The following is a 20,457-nucleotide window of genomic DNA, read 5'->3' on the forward strand; positions in this document are numbered from 1 at the left end:
AAAGTATTTTCAGTAACCATTAACCGTGCATTTCTCTTTAAATACGTATCCAAAAGAAAGATGCTTATTCTGTTTTTAGAAATAAACACAGGGAGGGTACAAATATAACTTTAACCATCAGCAGTGACAGTGTCTCAGTGGTAATGCAAAAGGCTCCTGCTGCACAACACCATTCCCAGAGGCATCCCAGCCTCCGCTAGGGCAGCTCCCAAACCCAAGGGCAAGGCCTGAGCTCCGGCACCCTGGTCCCACGCTCAGGTTTGGGGCAGCTCTGCGATCCCCGCAGGCAGCGGCAGCAACAGTCCCAGGCGGCATCCAGACCTCTCACAATCTTGCCACCACAGGTTTCTGTGCAGGTATCCGAGAATCTGACAAAAATAAACACCATGGCATCAAAACTGGAAATACCCTTCCATTAAATTATTTGTTGCGCTATTTTCTCTGATCATTTTCTTTTCTGTGGTCATGGGGTTTGTAAATGGTTTCAATATAGCAAAGAAGGGATAGTCAACTACACAAGGAAAGGAATTAAAAATAATTTTTAATTCGGATACCATTAGTATTCTTGTACTGATAACTAAGGAGATATTAGAAACAACAAACAAGTGCTAATGCCCAACTTCCTTTCTAAATGGAGAAACTCATTAAATGAGTTAGAAATCATTCAAAACACTTACCAAACATGTCCAGAATTTTATTAACAGCCTCTTGATTTATACTGTAAGAGAATCCACTGGTCCTAGAATTTAAAATAAATTCTCTTCAATTAATTTCTCACTCATTTCTATATAACCTGAATAAAATATAATTTCATAAAGTTTTTCATCCTATGAGCATCTATATCAATTTTAAGGGTCAACTCCAGCATGGCAGCCTTTTAAAGAAACTGTGCTCAAGGAGGGTGAAGGTTTCTTTTTCCTCTCTTGCTCAGATGCCCTGCCTTTCTCTTCCCTTAATTTTTATTACTAAGGCCAACTGCAGAAGGCCAAGTTTTGCTTGTTTACTTTTAAATGGATCATTTTCAAGACTATTTCTGTGAAACTGAGCCAAACCTTCAGCTGGTGTCAAAATCAGGGAGCTCAGCTAATTATTCAGTTTACTTGAAAGGGAAATTTAGCTCTAGGCATGTATTTAGCACACTGGCAAAGCAGGAGACATAACAAGAGTACCTTGCCTGTGTGCTTTCCAAGAGCACTACAAACCTTAGCCTGAGATAAGAAAGTCAGTCAAGGTTTCAGTCTGCCAATGAAGTTCTGTGGAGCAGTCAGATGATATGGGTACTTGTTATACCACGGTCTCCCATAGCTCTACACCTAAATATAGCAGGAAGCTCCGCAACACAATGAAATGGACTACACAAAGTGCAAGCTATCATACTTGTGTATAGCAACAGCCATTTGTTAATCATTAAACCGGTCTCTCTTCTGTTTGCTTAACGAAGCTTGGAGAGAAACTCTGGAAATCTAAACACAAAGCATGCAGTGTCAAAAGAACAGGAAGCATACTCGTGGGTTAATGACATTTGTCACTGGTCCCACAGGACTGTCTACACTGTAAGGTCTGCTTCTGCAGCATGCATAGAAAGCAGCTCCCCAGCTCTTCACTCTGGCTCAGGTAAATCTGATCAACTGTCAGTTGGTGTTCGGGAAGTCAGGGTTATGGTAAACCTCTTAACACCTATAGCCCGATCATTAACCATTTCCAGTAAGACCACACATGGTCTTAAGACCACAAGCCAATGTTACTTACATTTTCTTCTTCTTTGCTGCACCGAGTTGCACAAGAGTTGCCAAAGCATTTTTCTGGATGTCACAAGACAGTGCTTCATAACACTGAGTATGCCCTACACAGGAAGCAGAAACACAGTTAAAAGCCACCCATAAAAAAGCCCTGCTTGTAAAGCAATCATATTAGTTAACGGTTGAACACACCCTTCTCAAGCAGCTGAAAAATGAAGTTGCGGACTCCAGTTATAAACTGCTTCTCCGAAAACGCTTCTTTTGCTTCCTTTGAGAGGTACCTGAAAATTAACTAACATTAAAAAAAAAAGTTAACATCTTATTATCCTTTTGATTGTCAATTTTCTATTAATTACAAGCAACATTCTCATATAATAACAACATCATTTTAACACTCTGGAAAGTGCAAGTGGTGGACACAAAAATAGCATTACACAGAGCACGCACCTGAATGTTTTATTGCTATTTAACAGGCAATCTTGAGAACTCTAATATTGAGTAACATTCTGTAATACTATTACTAGTATTAATGTAATAGCTATCTTTAAATGTTTACTTAACATTCCCATACTCTCAAAATCAGTATGTTTTTAAAAGAATACATGTTTCACAGATGGGAAATGAGTGCAGTCCAGCTTATGCCATATGCCAAATCATTAACAGCTCTCTAATCCACTCATGTTCCCAACAATATGCTGTTGTGACAATTTAGCCTCCAACTGCTGCATATAGTATTATTTCAAAGTCATAGGGTTTCATCTTAACTAAATCTGTGGAGAAAGCTGAAGAATTAAAAATAGGTAATGAACGAATTAAAAGACTCCCCCTAAGCCTAACAGATACAGGATGCAAACGAATTTCTGCACCTGGCTGGACAGCCCACATCAAATGAATTAAGCAAGAACTCCTAAAGAAATAAAAATGAGTCTTGTTGCACACACTCCCTGAGAAATGAGGCTTAGGAATCCACAGCCGAATTCCTAAACTACATTACAGTGTAGTTTACTTTGGTCATTTTGAAAGGTCTGAGACATAACCTGAAATTGGGATCCTGGATTAAAGATGGTGTTTAAGAGAGTTTTAATTGCTATTTCTCAACTCCTGCTCTCCCTCTGAAAAACTATTTAGATTGCAGAAGAATCTCCATTCTCATGTTTTTTTCTAAAAAAAAAAAAAAAAGATGACAATTCTCTGAAAAAAAAAAAAAAGTACCTGATAACCTTCCAGAAAGGGTCTGAACATAGCTGATAAGAAAGATATTACAACACTTCCTTTGTCAGTAGGGTAGATTTCTTGTTGGGTTGTTTGAACTGCATCACATTTTGTAAGCAGAAAACATCCTTCTTCAAAATCCTGGGAAAGGGAAAGCATAACTGATATTTTAACATCTACAGTAGGCGCAGCACCGCCTCCCCCCCAGCCCCCCAAGAAAAAACAACTCACAACACAACACCACTTCTGTTTCTGAAATCAGTTTAAGAGACTTGAACCAACCTTTTCCCATATGCGAAATCCACTCCTAAAAAAGCAGTGGAAATGTGTTCAAAAAAAACAGATGACCCTAGATGCACAAGAGGCCTTCTTAGGCCAGAAAGAGAAGGTCATAGTTGCTAGCATAACTGCCCTCCTGAGCTCCCTCAGGATTTTTCCAGAAAAATACAGATTGTATGGGGGATTTTTGTTTTTGGGGAGTTGGTGTTTGCTTTTATCTTATGCCCCTGGTTCTGATAAATGATAATGCAGTTGACTGCCCTGCTGCCTGCATAAGGGTCAAAGCAATGGCCAAAAATTACAAATTAGAGCCACATCTGTGACAAAAACTTTTTCTTGGCAATAGCAGCGGGAAAGAGGGGAGCAGAAGCGGTTGAAGATCTCTTCTTGAAATAACATAGCCCTCCTCCATTCAATATTAGTGAAGTCAGTCATGGTCACCTCCTTGTAGCTTTTTTTAAGGTACCCAAACCAAATATAGAACAAGAGGCAACAATTGCTAATAATGAAGACTACATTAGTTTTTTCAGATCAGCAACTATGCCAATCAGCCTTTAAAAAGGTCTCAATTCTCTTCCATACAAAAATATTTGAGATATGGCCACAAGCCCTGCATATTTTTTTTCAGAATTATTCTAATCTCTTTGTTCATGCAGGTAAAGTTACATTTGAATGCCATCATCATATAATTGGCCTTAATATTTGATTAAAAAAATCAGTTTAAAATCTAACTAAAAACTTGGACTGGTATACTAGTCTATATTGGGTATAACTGTGACAGTCTTACTAGTAAACTTGTGCTCGCCTGCATTTCAAGCTGGTTAGTCCACAGTCAATATTTTATATATGTATATATATACACACACACAGACACACACAATCACTTATGGGCAGAAACACTGAAGCCTTCAGAGTTGAAGGTACTAGAACCACCTTAGGCGCTATACAGACCCTACAGTGTCTACATACATGCAGCCATACTGTGGGTTCATGGAGAGGCAGGCAGGGAGATGTATTTTAACATATGGGGCCCTGGGTGCTGCCCCAGTGCTGTTAGCCCTGTCACCCCTGAGCGTATGCCTGGGGCTGCACCAAGCAACCAATCCAGCCTGCACAGGTAGGACTGTAATTACCTAGGGGACAATAGATACTTAAAGTTGGGAAAGCACATCCTGTTTGCCGAAGATAATGAAGACACACAATAGCTGATCATTAATTGGTATAATAAATTTAGCTTAACTTTTTGAAGGTAGCTCTTATAGTGTCTTTTTGCTAACTAGTCTGCAACACTTTCTAGGTAAACTTACCTCTTCTGCTCTCAATGAGAATCCCTACTTTCTTTCTGTGGCGACAGAGAACCAAGCTTCTGCTGCAGTTTATTTTAATATTTCAGAATAGGGCAATTTTAGACTTTGCTTTTTACAGGAGGCAGGAAGGGAGAAAAATGCACATGCAACTTTGTGGATTCAGACAATATTTGGCAACAAATGACTGACCTCCATTCTGATCCCCTTTTAAATTCTCCCGCCCACTCACAGATCAGCCTGATATCTCTGGAAGTATTTATCACAAAACACTCATTAGGGAGTATGTCATCTGAAATTACATACTCTTTTAGGTCGATAAGAACTATCAGTATTTATGCACACAGGATGATTTTACCTTCAGTGAAATGCCAGGAAAGAAGATGAACTCATCAGAAAAAATATCTCTCAAGAAGCTGAAGAAGCTATAGACTTCCTCTGAAAAAGAAATATTGTGGAGTACAATCATTTAAAAATATATTTACCACTATGTAAGTTTGCTCCTGATTTTAGAGGTACTAGTTACCTCTAAGAAAGAAAACCTGACTTGGCATTAAAGTATGCATAAATATAGACCAGGACATGCCACAGTGGGGCAACAATTACTCCAAGTACTTGATTCAATTGTTTCTAAAAGGAATGAACTCAAGAACTGTGTATGTAGCTTCTCAGCACATGCTATGACATGCTACGTAATTGGATGCCATGCAAACTATATATATATATATATAATTTTTTTTTTCACAAGCAGTTTCTGGAAAACACCCAAATACTTCAGAATCAGTTATAGGAAGAAGTAGAATAAAATGGGGAACCAGCTGCACTCCATGCACGTATAAATTCTGTGTAGTTTGTAGCCTAAAATGCAGGCCTACTAATTGCCGACAAGACAAGACACCTACCCAGAGTAAGTCATTTCACACTCCTGTAAAATGAAACCTGGCTAGAGAGACAGGACACACTTCCCAGTATAGCTCCACTTAACATATTTGAAATACAAAAAGTGATTTATGCCACTTTGGCTGCTGTTTTAACCTCCGGCAGTTCCACAATGCACCCCAGAAGGGAAGCAACATAAATGCTCCAAGGCATCTACTTCTAACCCATCCTAGTTTTGTATTCCAGACCTGTGTAAACAGGAGCCAGGATGACCATCCCTTAATTCTGCCCTCTCAGGGAAATACACTAACATACATGTGAGTATATTCGGCACACCACATCCCCCTACGCAGCGGGCCCTCCTCCGTGTGCTGCGGTAACTCGGAGGCAGCTCCCACACACGGCTGCAGAGGGAACAACGCCAGCGGGGCCCGCTCCTTGGGCTGTGCAGTCACCTTTTCGGAAGCTGCGTGTCATCTGCAGGGCCACTGCCACCAGAGACGGGCGCACAAACACGTTCAGCAGCTGGTTCCTGTAGGTCGCGCACATGAGGATGGCCAGGGCTCGCTTGAAGACAAAGTCCCCCACAGCCCCATCTTCTGCTCCTGTGTCGTTCAGGACCACATGGCCATCGACAAGGCGAGCGATGTTGGAATGCAGGGCCAGGCCGGATGTGACTGCTTTCCTGGCACACAGGTTATCTAGCAGGAAACAACAACACTCAGGCTGCTGGAAAAGGGAACACATCTCTGTTGAAGTGCACATAAGAGCCTCATCGTAGTAGGAATGGAAGCCATGCACACAAAAAGAACAAAATATGGCAAAGCCAAGATTAGACGATTCCCTTATTTGAAGGGGGACTGATGCCAGCATTAGCCAACCTGAGTACACAGGTATCAGCAAGATGCTTGAATCAACTTTGGGCAAGATTCTGCTTTCAAGAACATCTATGTTGTCATGCAAACTGAAGGAAAATTATCTGAGAAGAGTTGCCCCGGTAGAATCATACAAGGATATCTTAAACAAGTAAATATGAAAGCTGAAATAGTCTAATAGATAAAGCCAGTGTCATCTGGCATGTCAGCTTTTTAAGGACAACTTTGCCATGATCATCATCAAGGAAACAGAGACCAAAGGCATTTCTGACATGGTAATTTTTGAATCTAATACACAGTTTATCAAATCAGTACAAGCCTTGATGACAGGAGGGGAGAAAAATCACGTATTCCATACTCTTTCATCTTAACATAGCTTTCACACAAAATCTCATTGAATTTCATTTGCTCCTCTGGCCTGTTTTGTTCCAGTTTTGCCAGAGCTCTCAAGTTTCCTCAGTGTAATAAGCGGAAGCATGAGAAAGTCATTTTGCAGTTCCTGTTTCTAAAATGAAAGCTTCTAACCATGCAGCAGATATCCTGCCTATATCAACTAACCAGCATGAAAAAAGAGATACTAGCTAGCACTTTGGAGACAGGCAAATACACAGAGTATGTGTAGCTTCTGACTATGTGACATCTCCAAACCTTTAAAATCTACCTATTCTTTCAACTTAATAATAATCTTACCCAAAATCATAAAAAAGTCTATTTCTATGCAAATGATGCCTACAGCAGAACCAAAATGCGAGGTTCAAATCTACTTAGTTGTTGTCATTTCTCTATTTCATCACCATGTCTATTTTCTGTACCCTGACTGCAAAACTCAACTAAAGCAAAAGCTTAATCATCATTGTCAGGAAAAGGCAAAATAATTAGGCCAACTCTAATGTAGAATCTTACTTTAAACATACCACATTACGCTTAAATATCCCCATGAAATTCTTCCCTTTACCAGCCTGGCAGGAGCAGACCTTGCCTATATTCACTACTGTCAAGATCTCTGGAAGTAGCTGTGGTCCTTCCAGAAATTGTGACAAAGTTCTGTTCAAACCATGGCCTGCCTATATTTCTTTCTGGCAGCAGTGAGAGAGAACCTTGATTATAAATATGACTATGGAAGCACAGATCTGTAGTTTAAACACATCTACAGTGAAAAGCTAAACAATTTGCATTATATAATGATTTTTTTCTTTGCCTGCTTTATCACTTGTATCCCGAGGCTCTACAATGAGTTACCAGTGTCACTTTCATTCACAGACAGAAACTAAATATATATGTATATATATATTTAGAAAGTTGGAAGGAGAATCAACCTTTCAGCAGCTATATATAAACAAACTTCTTGCCTATCACTCTTTTTGAGGATAAAACAGAGTGCAAAAATAAACAGACAAATTATAGCTTTGATTTTATTTCACATATACCTTTGGGCTGGTTCTTTGCCACTTTAGCAATTTATACTACAGTTAATATCAAGAAACAGCATTCTACTAAGTTACTTTTGCATATTGGGTAATTGCCTATAAGTTACATTTTAAAAGGTAGGGTTCGAAAAAACAGACATTAGGTCAATCTCAGCACTCCTTAATATAATTACCTTAACCTTCAGCTTTTAGCATCGTTTTTCCATTTTAAAACCCACTTATGATTCACTACTAAGGAAAACATTATACTGTAAAGTCACCGTACACTGCTTTGACATAAATGTAATTTAACTTTCATAAATACCAAAGGTAATAGAAGCAATTCTTTCTCAGCCTACCAGGCCACTCAATGAATCCTCCAAAAGACTGTGCTAAGCCTTTAAGCCAAAGGGTCTTTTCTATTAGAAGCTCAAAATCCATGGCTGGCAAATTCTGGAGCAGAACAGCTGCAACAAGCACCCACGGGCTCAAAACCATGTTTTCTATTTGCATGAGCTCCATTTTATAAGCTACACCGCCAACAAATTCTTGGATATCCTCAGATGGCTTCTGGGGCAGATGCCTGAAAAAAAAAAAAAAAAAAAAAAAAAAAAAGACTCTGAACTGTAGGATTTAAGTTATATCCACTCATGTGCATATTTCCTTATTGCTCCCAAATCCATAACCACTTTACAGTATCTAGCATGTGGAGAGTAATTCTATCCATGTAGTTTGCACCACAGAACTGAAACACAAAGCAAAACTACATTAGCGTCATGACAGTATTTAAAACATAGAACTCTGTACTGGCACTGCACATCTGCTGTTTGCAGAGAAAGAAATACCAGGGTTTACTTTCCTGCATCAAATTGCAAAAGCCGCCTAATCCAGTTAAAGCTAGAGCTTCCTGGTCAAGTAACAACTTGCAGTAACAGAGCAAAAAGGGAGAGAACAGTGGAATTTTTAAGTGACAAAAACACTAAATTCTCAAAAAAATGTGTCTCAGTTTTGCATAGCTCAGGCATCATTGTAATTTTTTAAATGACATTTCTCAACATGATACAAAGCTGCAGCAGGTAACAATTTATTTCAGTAACACCCTATCACATGCACAGTAACCCTGTGCTCATACATAACTGGTACAGCCATCAGATCATAGGGAACAGAGAGACTCAAGAGTACTATTGTAGTTGTTTTATATAGGTGAAGACTAAACAAATGCTTTCCTGTGTATAAGCCATTAAAGATGTGGTACCTGGGAACCAAATTATAGGGGCATCGATTGATCCTCCCAGATGCTAAGGTTCTGAGTGACACTGGCTGGCCAACGTAAACATGTATCGTCCCAAAATTGTCACTGAGGATTCTTCTGGCTTTTAACAAGCCCTAAGAAAATGGAGAGAATGCAGAACAAATTTTAAAGCTACAGGGTGTGCATACATCCAACCACATTCTGTTCTTCGGGATTTTACATACAGATGTAGATTCTTTGGGCTTTGGGACTCCTAGAAGTTCACATGCATAAAGAGATTCTTCTAAAATCCTCTCATAGCTGATGCTGATGGGAACGAGGTACGTGTCAAAGACTTCACCTTTAAAAAATGGCTCCATCACAATACTGAGAAGACCTGCAAAAACGGAAAAAAAAAAAAAAAAAAAAAGAGGTGAATCACTTGTCTTTTTGGAGCAGAGACCAGCAACTACCCTTTAATTTTGAAGACAATTAAAAACTAAATTAAAGATTAAAAGCCAACAACTGACACGCACTGTATTCACTCTCTCCTCCAGCAAGCAGAAGCACAAGATGCTTTCCAAGCTCTAAAACACAAAGTAACGTAAGCAATGCATTCAGATACATCACTTACAAAGTATCTTATCTTCCTTCTAGGGATTCCTTATTTCTAAGGGTTAATTTAAAATATATCTCTGCTAGTGACGGAATGCCTTGCAGTCAAGTACACATTGGGACACCAGGAGAGCAAGAGGTAGAGTGCAACAGACTTGTATTGCCATCTGTTATGGCCTTGAAACTCTAACCACAGTGATTTCCACTACTCTTGACAGACCTCACCCATTTCCCGCCACTTTAACACCACACACTGTCTGAGGGACTTATGAAGAAATAAGCCACAAATGACAATACTCAAACATGAACAGCTCTGAGTTTTCAAACAACCTACCAAACTTTGGAGTTAGAGTCTTGGCAGTGCGACTTCTAGTCCCTTCAAGAAAAAATTCAATCGGGGCATAGCCATTCTTCAAAAATAAAACAAGACACAAAAAAAAAAGGTCAGAACAATATTTCTTTATTTCTCCCCCCTTTTTTTTTGGTTAAATTTTTTAAATGGAAGTCATGCACATCTAATTTCAGTCATCTCTAAGTCTATATGCATTCCATATACCTGCTGCACCACACAGCTAAATTAACAGACATGTTTTGCCTATGGGCACAAAATTAAAAGTAACTGATGAGCTGTGATTTGGTTACTATCTACTGTTGAACTGCATAATTGAGTTCAAGTGTGTCTTTGCTTGCATCGATTCCAAGGGAAAGATTCATTTCCTTAGACCACAGTGAAATTTTCATTCATGTACCTACAACATCATGAATATTTCACAAGAATAACTGCAACAGAGTATTTCTTAAACATATATTTTGATAGCTCAGTAATTTATTTACCCTTAGCATCGTTTTTACATATTCAGCAAAAACAGTCCAATAGAGTCTGTTCCCACTGAAGGAACGTCGCATAAAAAAGGCGCCTCCCCTTCGCAGCAGCTCACCAACTATTTTCATTCCTAGGAAATCTGAAAAAAAAAAAGCAAAAAAACAAAGAACAAAACCACACAAACAAAATCCACTGATTAATATCAGCCAGCAAGGACAACTAGTTTCCCTAAAACACTGATTTAGTTACCAGAATAAAGGAGAATCAAGGATTCTACTGTTATAAATGCCTTTACGTGCTTTCAAAATATCAAGCAATACATAGTTAGACATGATTGATATATAATATGTTTTCAAGCTTTTTGTACACAGCATACACTTAAAACAATTTATTTGGGTAATTTAGATGGTTGGATTTCAGTCCTAATGAAGACAGCATTTAGTTCATTGTCTCACTTATCTTCAGAAATGTTGATTACCCTTCAATACATCCTAAAAGACACAGAAGTTAACCAATTAACTACATTGAATACAGTTACAGCACTCAGATTCTGTCTCAGCATCTTTTGAGTGGTGGTGGAAAGCAGACCAAATCAAATCATTTAAACTTCTGGCAGTTTTCTAGTTTCACATGGCCAGGGTCAACATTTAACTTGCCAGAACCACGCAACACCAACAACTTTTTAAGGAATGCACTTAAAACAAGAGTCTACCCAGAAGTTGCAATTTGCTGCTTCAGGCCTCTTGTCATCTCAAACAGTGAAATATCTGAGAACAGAGATTCCCTTGGTAAATATGTCTATTTCCAGCTGCAACACTGACACAATTGCCTTGACAATCTGATACAATTTTATGGTATACACACACGTGCTTTATATATGTGTGTGTATATGTATGCACACTATTATTATTTACATAGTATGTTATTGCATATATAGAGCAACATGTTCTTGTGTGTAAATATAGCTCTTCTAACACACATAATAACTTCCACCTCAAATACCTCAAGCCCAGCCCACCCCAGCTCCTCTGTGCCTTGAACGTCACTTGCTCCTCGTTCCAGGCTGTGCAACAGAAATGCAGATATGAGCACCAGCTGGGTCCCAGCTAACGCAGCACCACATGGTGGTAACATAACACCAGCAACTATTTACCCCACTTTAGCCAATCCCGAAGTTTCTGCTTGTATGGAGACTCCCCTGGAGTCAAGGAACCTAAGAGAGAAGAGGCACTCTTCACCGAGATCAGGAGGGTATCCCTCCACTCGGCACAAGTACCACTTTGAACGCGAGTTTGCGTACCACATCTTGTGAGTCCAGGCAGTAAATAAGACTAGTAAGTAAGTAAATAAGATCAGGAAGTGCTGTGTGTGTTTCCACCAGACAGAGGACTCTAAAAATGACGCACATACGCAGCAATGTAACCAGGCTGCAAAACCCTATTTCTGAAGAATCTTGACCCCAAACATCTAAAAATACATACATATATACATACATATATATATATATATACATATATATGATCTCTGTAAGCTAGCTCAGTAGTATCTTAAAGAGTCTTGAGGCACATAACTAAACCAGGTATTCGTTTAAAGCAGGAATCAGCTGAGGAGCCCAGTGGTAGCTACAACTGCACATAAGCAATGACGTGACAGGTCAGCAGATGCAAATTCCTTAAAAAGGCAGATGTGAGACAGCAATTTCTGAATTTATCAGAAGCTAATGTATATTCTGGTAAAGAAAGACAAGATACCACGCAAACACAAAATACCACCAATTCACAGATCAGAAGAATCTTGTCTTCTCCACCTAACATATTCCTCCAGCTTCAACTATTTTTCTATGGCTAGACCTAACTTGTCATTTGCAAAAGAAAAATACAGTGTAGCATCCACCCTTGAAAATTTTTCAGCCACTGCTCCAATCTATTCTAGAGCATCAAAAGAGTGTTAATTTCAGAAGTAAACCCTAAATCAGCTCTGTCCTCATTTATTTTAATGAGAGAAAAGCTAGGCTTAATATGCACCTGAAAAACCTACCCTTAACTTCTGGCTATTACAGGTGCTTACTTAATAAAAGATAGCTCCCAAATTTTGTGGCATTTTCATGCAAGCTCAAAGCAAAGTTCCTTGTGCCAAACAGCCCTTACTGAAAATGGATAGCGACTTGGATATGGACAGCAACAGAATTTTCAAAAGCTTTTCCACTGAAAACAATGGAATCCAAGGGAGATATTCAAAGACATATTTGGAAAACAAATTAGAGACAATTACTTAGAGTAACTGGCTACTAGATCACTTGCTACAGATTTTCTGGATCCTGAAAACATTGTTAGAGAACATACTTGCCTATTCCCGCAGCAATGACAGGCAGAGCCAAGTCGTATGTATATAGCAAATAAGACAGCATCAAAAAATCTATGTAGCTTCGGTGACTGGGCAGGAGTACAACAGGATGCTCTTGAATGGCTTGTTGCAACTGAAAAATAAGCCCAAACACAACATCGTTCCAATACTTACAGACTAACTGTTGAAATCTGCAAACACAGACCTCTGCGTGGCTCAGGAAAAACAGAGGTTGATTTTTTTTTTTTTTTTTTTTTTTTTTTTTTTTGAGGGAGACTTCTCCATCTGCATGCTCTAAAACCTGTTCAGTATAGTCACAGGAAATTTTGGAGCTACAGTTTCCATAACTGCAATGTGTGTGTGGTTCACAAGCACCACAGGACTCACACGCAGGGGCCACCTCATTGCATGATAGCACAACTCAAACCCCTTTGTGGGAGGAGAAACCCCACGGTGATTGTCAGGGCTGAGACCACTAAGTCTTCCAGGGAGAACATTGCACCCTGCTGCAAATGAAACAAGGGGACAACAGCTCCCCAGGGAGCTAAGGAAATCAACCCCTACAGAGCTGGCAAAACAATTACACTTTTCTTTTGGACAACTGATTATCTTTAATGGCAACTCAAGAGAGAAAAAAAAAAAAGAAGACGAAAATAGGACTTTTCACATTGCTTGTGACTGCAAGACCATAATTATTTCAATCCTATCAAGAAGTCTTAGAAAGGGTTCCCAAGCACCAAAATGAACAGCAGCATTCTTAAAATAAAAAACTAAAAACTTTTTTTTAATCTTACAAATATTGCATTCATTTTTAAACATATTGCAAGTGCAGATCTATCTAACCTCTGCAAAAGAGGCAAGATGTTTTCTATAATAATGCCTCCCTGTTGTAGGCAGCATCTGGAAATAGTACAAGAAATCTTGCTGACTACTTGTGTCCAAAATACTTAACAGCAACTACCTTTCTCTCCTTTATTGTTTTCTAAGCAGTGCAATAAGATAATCTTTTTAATAATAACACAATAATAAGGGTTTTTTTTTTAGTGAACTTTACATTTTTATATTCGTTATTTGGAGTGAAGACTGAAGTCTTTCCCTGAGCAACTAGTAGGAAAATATTATAGCTTTTTTTTCCCCCCTCTTACGCAGTACTCACTCTCTGCATTCCTTCTTCATTCACACAAACTCTCTGAAAAAGCCGCTTAAATATTTTGCTCAGAGTAAAGGCAAAGAATCTGACTGCTCCTAATTGCATATTGTGGCCCATCTCATCCAGAATTTCCATGGCTTCTTCTTGAATAATATCAGGTGACTCTCCTGTCTCTTTTGCTAACTAAAGAGAAAGAAAAACAAGAAAGTGGTCAGAAGTCAACCCCTGCTTCCCCCCTCCACACACACTGCTCCATGTGCCACAGCGATTACAGCGAAACTAATGCAACAGTAAGTTTTATTCTATGTGACAGACAAGCACGTTACCTTACTCAATCTGCTCCACATCAAACAACAAAAGATAGACAAATTAAATCTGTTTCAAGTCAAGAAAAAACTTAGATATCAATGATGGGGCAGCGGAGCAGCACATTTTTTCCCCACCAAATGTTTTAACCTATAGCAACTTCAGAGGATGTTTAAGATAGTGTTTCACATATTTTTTTTTGGTGTGAAGAAGGTTGTATGCAATTTTCTTCCAGTGGTAAATAAAACAAAGCCCATATTCACAAAGCCATTCACAAGGTAAAACAGAGAAGTGCATTTGAACTACATTTTCAGACTTGCCTAAAGAATCTCAACCCTATCACGCTTGAATTTCTTTATAATGCATTACTTTGGCAATGTCTAGCTGAAATGCATGCAAAACACTGCCCCTACCAGCTTTGCATATCAATGTTCTCCTACTGTTGCTATGCACATTTCTTTCTAAGTTTCTTAAAACGGACTTAATGGCCGTTTCTCTTTCATGATACTTAATCTAAAAACGTTTAACTGAAAAAGCTGTTCATCTACTGTTTTGTAATGAGGAATATGTATTTCATTAACCATTGAGGAGGAGAAGGAGGGAACAGGAATGAAAGGGGAAAAAAAAAAAAACACCTTTTAAATAAAATATTTGTTTTGGCCTCGGTTTAGAGGCCAGCACTACTTACCCATTATTTTTATTTAACAACACATAAGAAATTCTATCTCCTACAGCTGCCTCCACATATTTCCAAGCACCACTTTACCATCATATCTGTTTTAGTAAGTGCATAAATTTTCATCCCAAATATTTTAATGTGTAGCTATGATTATTTTAAAGAAGCTAAATTTTGCTTCCATCTAAGCCTAAGATAATCAGTCTCTCTTAGGAAGCAATAAATTATTCCTGTTATTCACTAGGGGAAGAGGTTGTTCTCATTCATCAGTAAAAGGTTTATCATTTGGTTGATCTTTTGTGAATTAAGCGCACAGGCACTGCAGAGCAAGGCACTCACTCCCTAAAACCTGGGATGAAGAAATCATACTGGCCATGTACAAAAGCTAAAACAAACACATGCACTTTATTTCACACATTGAACACCCTCAGCACATTGTCACAAGAATAAACTCTATGATGCTTGTGTAAGCTAAGTAAACAGCCCAGACAGGAGGCATACTGATCGTACATGGTTGGGCATGTTGCCCAATATAGTCCTTATTAAATACTTGCACTAATCTCAGGTTCAAAGTTGAGAATTAGACTGCAATGGCAGGACTATTACTACCCTTCAACTATTTGGTGCTTAGTTGAAAATTTCCCATCTTTTTTTGACAAAAAATGTCACTTCAAAAAAAAAAAAAAAAAGTATTTCTAACAAATGCTTTATTGCTTCCAAAGTTGAAAGTCTTTTTTTTTTAATTTCATATTACTTAGCTCTTTTTCACAGTGACAATAGGACTGTTTTGTAGAAAAACACTTTAATTTGTCATGTCATAACAAATTTTGATATGCCAGATGTAATACTGATTGTTAAAAAAAAATAAAAATGATTCTGGCAGTCACTTACTCATGTCTAACCATCTTACATACTTCTGCTGACCTGGAATACTTTTTCTAGAACACTGCAAATAGCAACTCTGCTAATTAACACACTTATGTCTTTCATTTCAACTCAGTGGAAAACAGTTTGAATACAAAATGTTTTACTCTTTATGAAGTAGTACCTATCCTTAATCTTAAATGTTAAAACATGCTTATATATTAGAGTTTATAAGCCAAAGAAATCAAGTGAAGTTTAATTGTGTGAAACTTAATTCTTATTTTAGAGGATGAAGCATTTATGACTGATTCATAAATGTAACAGCTTATAAAATTACTACAAGACACTCTTGAAGTACATAAATGTCGACTAACAAGGAAGATACTTATGTCCTTCACAAGGCTGCTTTATCTCAAGGATTGTGGAGGAGAGAGGAAAAAAGTCAAGCCCCCTTGATACGTTACAGAGTGAATTGTCATATATTCAAAACACTGCCACATGAATGAGTAATCTAGCAGCTTCAGTGGCAGCTCTGTGGTAAATCACTATTTGTTTTCCCTGCCCGAAGAGCGTAGCTCTCAAGTTACTGATTTATTGGATTGTCTTTCAACCTAGAGCCATCACGTCTAACAAGGTCAGCAATAATTTTTTCCCCCACTTCTATCACACAAAGTTTGCCTGGGCTCACTCTGCTCTCTTACAGGTCAGCATTCAGACTCACCTGCTTGATGACATATTGAACTTGCTCTGACTGGAGAACAGCACTTTTAATTACATGTGGTTTGCACGGTGAAAGCTCTTTGTATAGCACGGGTGTATAGCATTTCATTGCATATCTCAAGTCACTGGAGACCCGTCTTTCCTCCAAGATGTCTTCAAACTCATCTCTTTTATTTGATGTGAGCTCTTTCTGCTAGGAACATACAAATAAAGAATGAGACACTGTATTGAGCTATTCAATGGTCTGCTTGGCTAAAACAGCAAAACAATGGTGTGCAATACTTTTGCCATGTTCGTTTTTTAGATTTCCAAAATATCTGCATCCCACACTCCGAGGGCATGAACAAACACTACCTGCTTCGAACAATGCTGCAATTAGAAATAAATTAACCTCCAGTCCAGCCAAAAAAAAAAAAAAATCAACTTTCCAACTGCAAAGATCCCCAGTTCACTCTATACCACATTACCTAATCCTGTCCGACAGGAAGAAGTCAAGAGAATACCTACACATTCAGAGTTAAAATGCCTCGCCTCCAGCCTCTTCATGATTAAGAAGCACTAACTAAAGAACCTTTGATTCCAACCATTGCAATTGCAAGATGACAATGAGATGAATGGCATTATGAAAATAGCAAAGAAAAAAAAAAAAAAAAGAAAAAGAAAAATCATGATGCATGCTGCTTTAAGCTGCATCTGGCACATGGGTGGTCCATGCTTGCTTTCACCAAGCTCAGATATAAGGTATAAAAGCACAGCCAGATAGGAACAAAACAACAACAAAAAGGCAATTACCAGGCTAACTACAGGTGATTCATACAGCCACCTGGAGCTAGGTCCTACCATACTGCAACACAGTACAAAAACAGATGAAAAAAGAACACAGCCCCCAGCAGTCCACGTCACTACGAAGCAGAAAAGCTAGCGGCATATCCTGAACTAGTGGCGGATCAATCTCACTGCAGAAATCTCCATGATCAATCCCACTGCAGAGATCTCCATGATAAAACTCTTCCACTAGTATCTCCTACACTGGAAAGAGAGGTCTCCTATTATCTCCTGTGTGTTAACACCACAGTGTACATGAATAACTCCATAGTCTTTCTGAAACTGAACTGGCATTCATCTAAACTCCAACACAATAGCAACAGCCACAGGCAACTGCATAGGTCAGGCTCAGTGAAATACAAATATAAAGGCAATTGTTCTGATTAAGCACATTTTTAGAAGACACTGAAATAAAAAGGCTTCTGCCTTCCCCCATCTTGAATGGCAGCACAGGCGTTCCCTCCCATCCATTCATTCTCTTCCTATTAACAACCTACGCAGAACCAGTCCCAGCCTACACACTGAGGGACAAAACATGTTATTTCACTGGCTCTTATAGTGACATTTTCTGGTCCCAAGTTAAAGGGCCGGGCCAGCTAATGCACACAAACACTGGAAGCAGATAAGAAATACTCCCAGCAGCAGCAGCTGGGCACTCAGCCTTGGGAGAGAGTCACATTTCACTGCTAGCTGACCATGGCCATATCAGCAATGCTAAAAACAGCTGACAGGTTTAAAATAAGCATACAGCAAACATTCAGTTCCTGTCTGGTCATTGGCAACAAGATTTGGTGCAGAAATATCACCACTTAAGAACCACAAAAGAAATCTTTCAAAACCTCAGCTGTATCAAAAGCCAGTTTTGTTTTCTGAGAGAACACAATTCCTGCTACAACGTGTGACCTTTTCATATTTTCCCCATTTTTTCATTTTTCCCCATCTGCTTTACAGAGTGTAAGCAGATCAGGACACCATCTTTCCACCATAGCAGAATTTGATGGCTTCTAGCTTTCTAGCCATCTAGCTTTTCCTTCCACTGTTACACTTGAGAAAACTGTCCTGCAGCAACTACAGAACCAGTCTCCCCAAGGGCTTCAAAAATAATCCGTTTCTTAATTTAAAAGTGTCAGGCTTTTTTCAGGTTGGTTTTGCATTATTATTTTCAACGTTTCTTCTTCTGCAGCTAAATCATTTGATGTTCTCCAAGAGCCAAGTAAGCTAAGAGCACATGTGAAGACTGGAAATAACTCGTATAACTCTTCTGTTGCCACTGATATCTTATGTCAACCCCATTGATCAAAAATAAAGACAGCAAAGAAAAAAAAAATCACATCCTAAGTCAGAATAGTATGAAAAAAATATCACCTAGTTCTACCCTATACAAACGCTTCTGCCAGTCTGCAATAAGAAATCGCTCAGGAAATCCAAGCTATGCTTATTTCTATTGCCAAAGTTTAAACCCTGTTACATGCAAGTACGTGAAAAGCAAAGAAACCCAGCCCTTGGCTCTGGTATTATTAGCCACATCAGCAGCCACCGCCTGCTATAGCCACTCCAAAACACGCCTTTCACAAGGATTTTTTCAAAGGCCAGAGCATATCGAAAAGCCACCGCTCTGCCACTTTCCTTCACTTTTCCAGATTTAACGTGTACGTAATCTCTTCACGTATCTGTCATTATTTTCTTGTCCTGCCCTGAAGTTGCACGGGCGGGAACCAAAACAAGCACACTTTACCTGTCACTAAAGGAGAGGAATCCCCCCTCATACAAAGGCAAACTGCTGCTTCAGCTCCAACCACAGACAGAGCAAATATTCAGAAAATACACTATGGGAAATGCAGGAGTGAGAAAATCCAGGTAGGTTCATGGTTGCTATGGAACTGGTTAACTACAAGAATAAATCTAGCAGGATCTCAGATTTTTCCTTTGAAAACAATAAAATGATGCACTTGGGATACCAGCAGAGAGTCAAGGATATACAGCAGAGAAGTTCAGGAGTGTTCCCTGCAACCAGGGATTATTTCCTCCCCTCTCCCTACCTCCTTCTACCATTCAAATCCAGCGAGGTTTAGTATCTATCTCACAGCCCAACCTCCTTGCTTGAGGCTGGTAAAGGAGCTGCAATAAAAACGAAGGTCAGTGAAGTCATTCCAACTGTATCACACGAGAGAACTCGTTTTGTCAACTCCAACCTGATGACAAGTTTCTCAGGGCAAATTTAATTTTAAACTTAGGAACAACAGCACATTGTGCATACGCTGGCCAAGAAGTTACAACAGACACATCCACTGGAGATAAAAGATGCAGTTAAAGGAGAGTGAGTCACTCTCATTACAGGTGTTCCTATTCCGCAAGGCAGCGCAAGCTCTGGCTTCTAAAATGCTCTGCAGACACCTGCTACAGTTATGGAGCTAAACAGAGCTGCACACAGGCCTTTGGCAAGAGATCTGTTTAAATAGAAGCTCCAGGGTTCCTAGGTTTTTTTTAAGAAAAGACTAGTATTTTACAATGCACTTCTGCTGAGAAGGCACCTGTGCAGGATCAGAAACTTTAGTTAATTTAAATCTGGACATGATGCAAAGGTGACCAAATTCTGTGTGTTTCATACCCAACCCACTGTATTTGCGAGTTTTGTACCTGCAAAAGATGAATCTTTCCCTAAACTCTCCAGTTATAATATCCACTTGACCAGACCTAACTTTCCATCTGAATTCCCCAAAATAAAATAAAACGGAATAGCAGGGAAGAGGCCAGCGCCTGCAGAGGCCAGGCTAGGATACCGGGTAACCACCTGCCCGGGGTTACCTCAGCAGACCTCCCAGGCACTCGTCGTTACCAACCGGCCCACGGCCGGAGCACGACCTGGTACGGGTGGGACATGAGGCCTTTGCCCTGCGGCGCTAACGGCCCCGGGCAGAGCCCCGGAACTCCCCACCGTGTCCCGACCGCAGTACGGGAGCTGCCCTCCTCCTGCAGCCACGGCAGCGCAGCAAGAAGACAAGGGCGCAGCATGTGAGGCGCCGTCGCTCCGTTCCAGAGCGAACGACCTCACGGCCCGCGCCCCTCCCCGCCGCCTACCGAGTACATGGGTGCCCCGCGCTGCGTCCGCCCGGCCGCCGCCGCGGCCGCCGCCATGGTGGTGATGGTGTGAGCGCTGCTGCCGCCGCTCCGCCCGCCCTAACGCGCCGCAACGGCCGCCGCCGTCCGCCC

General features: G+C 39.7%; 1 protein-coding gene across 1 annotated transcript; it reads right to left on the reverse strand.

The window, feature by feature from the left end:
• Positions 1 to 290: 290 nt before the first annotated feature.
• On the reverse strand, positions 291 to 20,417 carry GNPAT (glyceronephosphate O-acyltransferase). Its single transcript, XM_088534890.1, has 16 exons — positions 20,326 to 20,417; positions 16,424 to 16,615; positions 13,863 to 14,039; positions 12,710 to 12,839; positions 10,375 to 10,502; positions 9,875 to 9,950; positions 9,171 to 9,322; positions 8,950 to 9,080; positions 8,054 to 8,277; positions 5,869 to 6,114; positions 4,893 to 4,972; positions 2,952 to 3,092; positions 1,932 to 2,031; positions 1,750 to 1,843; positions 678 to 739; positions 291 to 368 (listed from the first exon to the last, which is right to left on the reverse strand). Exons 1-16 carry the CDS (start codon positions 20,380 to 20,382, stop codon positions 325 to 327), a joined length of 2,034 nt encoding a protein of 677 aa, XP_088391016.1. The 5' UTR covers positions 20,383 to 20,417; the 3' UTR covers positions 291 to 324.
• Between the last annotated feature and the right edge of the window lie 40 nt (positions 20,418 to 20,457).

Source organism: Tinamus guttatus, unplaced genomic scaffold, assembly GCF_059628265.1.
Source record: "Tinamus guttatus ecotype Peru unplaced genomic scaffold, ASM5962826v1 Tinamus_guttatus_pri_ptg000601l, whole genome shotgun sequence".
Lineage (NCBI taxonomy): Eukaryota > Metazoa > Chordata > Aves > Tinamiformes > Tinamidae > Tinamus > Tinamus guttatus.